At 40.2% G+C, this 5,352-nt stretch overlaps 1 protein-coding gene across 4 annotated transcripts in view; it reads right to left on the minus strand.

Moving 5' to 3' along the window:
- Window positions 1-5,352, minus strand: part of smoc2 (SPARC related modular calcium binding 2) — a 36,072-nt gene that overhangs the window by 6,815 nt on the left and 23,905 nt on the right. For all 4 annotated transcript variants that reach the window (XM_014005460.1, XM_014005459.1, XM_014005458.1 and 1 more), the window contains one exon: window positions 5,006-5,088. In XM_014005460.1, coding sequence (XP_013860914.1) covers window positions 5,006-5,088 — 83 coding nt within the window. The remainder of the gene's footprint in view (window positions 1-5,005; window positions 5,089-5,352) is intronic.

Raw genomic sequence — 5,352 nt, forward strand, 5'->3', positions numbered from 1 at the left:
AAAATTAACTTAAAAGTATCATTTGAAGAACTAATTGACCCGCTGTAGGTTCATGTTTATTTCGCGTTTTTTATGACGAAAAAATAATATGTAAATACATGTCCATACAAATGATNTCCTTCGTCGCGGCGCTGTGACGTATGCGGCCAACAAATTCGACCTTGGGAGGACCCGTCCTGCCGTTTTGGACACAGCCAAAGAGTGATCCAAAAAACACGCTGAATGCTAGTCGCAATTTATTATTCAGCCATATTTAGACAAACAAAGCTGAAGATTAGTGTAGACATAGCCGAAAACAATCTATCAAATCAAAATTCAACATGGCCACTGCAGCTAACTTTAAAAGGCCATAGATCAGCCATTTTAAGACTTACTGAGATGAAATCTGTTGTGGACTAGGTAAGGATGATCACATCCTKAATGTCCATGCTAACCTTCACTTAAGCTAACCACCATTGCTAATGCTAATTGTACAAAGGCTTATATTTCAGTCATTTTAAGACTTATTCAGATAAAATTTGTTGTGCAGTAGCTAAAAATGAGCACTGCCTGAATGCCCATGCTACTTCCAAATTAAGCTAACCACTAATTTCACAGAGGACTATAATTCAGCCATTTTTTAAACACACACAGCTAAAAATTCTGTAGTGCAGTATCAGAAAACGTTATTTATCAAGTTCTAAATGTAAATGCATTATCCTAGATCCCTACCTACTTGTCATTTATTTAGGGGTGGCACCTGGGCTGGCACTTGCCACCCCGGCCACCCCTCTGGCTCCGCCCCTAGCTTCCATGACTTTATCCCAGTAAAATGTTTCACCCAAATGAGCAAACAAGGTGCTTTCCAGGTCCTTCTGTGGTGAACGAGTCTAGACTCTGTGCCCTTTGCAGGAAAAGTGTTTTTATCTGGTCCCTGACTTTGTGGGATGCAGTTGTCTGAGGCTCAGCGTTTTCTGTTTTGTGGCCCGTTCCCTCTGTAATGCTGCAGGAATCTGAGCGTGTCTGCAGCTCATTCGAACGGGAAGCCATCAGGTAGTAGTTTAGTCCTTTCCCTTTTGGCAGCAAAGGTTTTTCTTGTGGGAGAGAAACAAATCAGCCTCTGTCTGTCGGGTTGTTTTTTGCCCAAGAGGCAGAACCCAAAATGTGCCTGGAGCCCATTTTCTGTTCGTTTCTAATCTGCAGAAGGAAAAGGTTGATGTCTTGTTTCATAATAATCCAGAAGTAAATCAAGTTGAGAAAAGCCTTAAATGTGTTTGTGAAACGTCTGCCAGCGGGAGTGTATTTACATGTGTACGTCTGTGCTGCTGCTAATAAGAAGTAGTGTTTTTCTTTGAATCCAGATGGAGCAGAACCCTGTCAGCACTCACAGCCGCAGCTCGTTCAAGGCCCGACCCAGAGATCCAACTCTGACGAACAAACCCATCACTCAGCCTTTCCGAGGCGAGTCGCTCCTTCCTCGCCTCTCGGCCCATAAACTTCTCATCGCCGGTTCTTCAGCAGTGGCGTGAAGGCAACCTTTGTAATTATCCTGATTTTTTGTGCTCCGGCGGTGTTTACAGTCACTGACGCAGTTTCTTTACAGAGAAAAAAAAAGTTGTGGCTTGTTCTGGCAAAAGCTTCTTTTCACACTGTAAACCCTAATACGTTCACAGAACTCAAAATTAACTTTGTAACAAATTACACAAAAATATTTTAGTGATGTTTGTAAATGTTTTCAGTTTACATAAAATAAAAATTACACGTGCAGTTGCCTTAAATTATCTCAATGTTATCTTATAAATATTGATTTTTCTTAACTTATGATAAGGGAGTACTTCACTCAAATTTTTTTTATATTTTCAACTCATAACAGTGCACATGCGTCAAGCACAATATTGTGTCATGACACCTCACAGCTACAGAGAGAGGTGTAGCTCTTGTTGTAGTTCAAGACTTCACCACCAGGTGGCAGTTTTGAAGAACCTTTATTGGATTCTTCTTCATGAACAACACAGACAAMGTGAAACTCACAGGTCTTATTAATGACTAGGGCTACGTTCACACTGCAGGCAAATCCGACCCAAATTCGATTTTTTTTGACCCATCTGACTCATATTCGATTTTTTATGACAGTCTGAACGAGACAAATCTGATTTTTTTCAAATCCGACCCAGGCCGTTTCAGTGTGTGGTTTTAAATCAGATATATATCTGATGTTTTCAAAGTGACTGCAGTGTGAACGCTCATGTCACATTCATCTGACTTTTTCATCAGGAGGAGGGGGTGAAGGATCGATAAGACACTAACCTCAAGTCTCGCTGTTTAAATCTGTAGCTCCGTGTGTTTACAGCTCCAAAACACAAGTCCAGTTGCTTCATCTTTTTTACTTTTCATTTTCCACGTAGATAGTTTGATAATAACATGTCCAGCCTGGGTCGCGGAGAGTATCGATCCTAAAGTTAGCTACTCGGTCGATACTTTTTTCCATCTCATAGTTTCGTTCAAAAAAAAAAAAAAAAGCTTCACTGGAGCATCCCGGTCAGAGGCAGGTTCAGATATAAGCACTGAACTAAAGAAGCAGGTCAGATAATTATTTAATCGGCTCTGATTAAACAACAACTTCCGATTCGATGCGCAAAATGTAGCATCCATGCTAGCTCTGTAAACAAACAAGCCGGCTGATGAGACGTCAAGTCTTTTACTGCGCATACGTCACATCAGTGCTGTGGAGCGTTCACATACAGGTCTGATACAGGTCACATTTAAAATGTAATGTGAACGTTCACACAAAAAGATCGGATTTTTTCAAAAAAATCRGAACTGAGCATTAAGACCTGCAGTGTGAACGTAGCCTAGGCCTACCACTCTCACTTATGATTACTTCTGATGAACGCTTTAACACAAGTTAACAAATAATGAACACACAAATTAGAGTAACACAACAGACTAATTGCTGAAAGAACAATGTTAACCAAAATGACCCTAAAATKATTCAACAACAACAAACATGAATCCTACCCACAATCCTCCACTGCAGTCACATGACAAACAGCCAAACACAGCAGAATGCACACAAATTAGCTATAAAATATTGAGCCCCATTCAGTTAAAGTGGAATAAATCTCAGCAGAGCTCAAAACTTTATAGTTTGGTCAACTCCATAATGACATTTGACTGTTGTGACCTTATTAGTTATGAGCTAGTACAACGGTTTGGGATTACAGTGCAGCATGAAGCTCAAGTAGGAAAATAAAGCACAGATAAAAGATTCATCCGTCTGCTTGTGTGGCTTTAACGATGAAAAGAAAGTACCAGACGCTCGAGCAGAAACAACTATTCTAAAGAAAAACACCTGCAGAGATCCAACRTAAAAACAGTCACTGATCGGGACGAAAACAGGAGCAACTTTTGTGTTTATGGTCAGACAAAAGAGAGCCTGGAGAGGAAAGTAGAAGCAAGACAGAATCCACGAGTGAGAAATATTCAAGGTGGATGAGTTCAAGTACCTGGGGTCAGCTGAAGAGAGGAGAGGTGAACCGAAAGGTCGGGCAGGGGGAGTGGATGGACATGAGTGTCAGGGGTGATTTGTGACAGAAGGACAGCTGCACGACTAACAGGGAAACAGGAGACTAGAAAATAGGAGCAGCAGCTGCAGGTATAAGAGATCGGATTGTAGTTGGACAGGTTTAGAAGAGACAGGTTAGGTTGATGGAGGAGGGACAGAGGACATATTGGACAAAGGATGGAGCTGTTTGTTATCATGAAACAGCCTGAAAGGATCATTTTTGAAGTGATGCTCTGTCAGACGATTATCATTATCCGTTTTTCTTCCGTCCATTTTCCAGCACGTAACCTCTCCTGCAATTTTTGTGTTATCTCAGCAAATCATACATCGAAACGTTCGTCTCGTTCAGAACATTCATGCTATCACTTTTTATGTTTGTGCAATTTTTACTTATTGAAATATGTAGCTTTTCAAACCCCTTTTTTCTCAGTGAAAATGAATGGAGATAGTGCTAAGGCCGTCACACTACTGCATATAACATTATAGACAATTTGTGAAATATTTATGTCTAAATTATTCATAAAAGTTCAGTTTGTTAGCATTACAATATGTACACACCTAAAAGAGGCATCCAGTTGATTTTTTAAATCCCGTCTTCAAATTATATATCTTCAAAACGTTCATAAATTGTCTAAAACGTATCTTTTATTGCTCACCGTGTCTTCTGGTTATACTTTCTTAAGTTTCTTTCTACTAATTTCACTTCTTTTAGCTAATTTCACAGTTTTTTAAATCCATTTCAGCATCTTTCTGTTTAATTCAGCTACTTGAAAGCTACTTTTATGCTAGTTTCAGCAACTTTACAGCTGATTTCAGCTTTTTTTTCATTTATGCTGCATTTTTTTTTACAGGAAAAGCAATTTCTCTAGTTAACATGTTCTTCTTTCACAGCACTATGTTTATAAACCTGAAAATCAATAAAACTGACCAGACTATCACTTTAACAACTGATTAGTTAGCATTAAATATAGCATATGACTCCCATTCCCATTATTTAGCAGAAATAACTCAAATATGCAGTTTAAGGTTTTTAAATCTATCTTTTAAATGCTGTCTGATGTTTAACTGAAGCCCCCCGCCCCCCACGACGGCTCTTCAGCCCCAAGCGTAGTTATCTACACCACTATCATTACCTGTCTCTGGCATCCTATTATTCATTATCTCCACCTCACCTCCCTGCTGCTTCTCCTCTRCACTTTCATTCCACCATCCTCCATCTCAAATATCAGCCAAAGATTAATCCTCCCCCGCTCCGTCCCTGCCTCTGTGCTCATTGACCGGTGAAGGGCAGTATCTGGCAAGCCTCAAGTCTCTATCGAGCATTTCCTTGACCATTAGTGCTAATGACACACACTCTGACACACACACACACGTACACACAAGCGGTGTTATCACTACCTTGGAAGCATGGTAGGAGTTGAAGGCCAAAAACATCTGAGGGRGGGGAAAATGGATGCATACCTTGGAGATGTCTGCTTCGATAATGGTCCTTAGGTTTGGCTGGATAGGCTCTGGCGTTACCGTCACATTTCGGCTGTTCGTATCTGTTGTAGTAAAAACAATCGGGATTGTCTCAAAGTTGAATAAAATATCAGACTCTCAGCTAATATAACACCAAATCTGAGCTGAATACAGCGGGTAAAATAAGTACTGAACACGTCACCATTTTTCTCAGTAAATATATTACTAGAGGTGCTAATGACATGAAATTTTCACCAGATGTTGATAACAACCCAAGTGATCCATACATACAAAGAAATTGTAGGGGTCACCTCGAGTGAAGAAACAGGAGTTCCTGCCCGTACGGG

Source organism: Austrofundulus limnaeus, unplaced genomic scaffold (assembly GCF_001266775.1).
Source record: "Austrofundulus limnaeus strain Quisiro unplaced genomic scaffold, Austrofundulus_limnaeus-1.0 Scaffold30, whole genome shotgun sequence".
Classification (NCBI taxonomy): domain Eukaryota; kingdom Metazoa; phylum Chordata; class Actinopteri; order Cyprinodontiformes; family Rivulidae; genus Austrofundulus; species Austrofundulus limnaeus.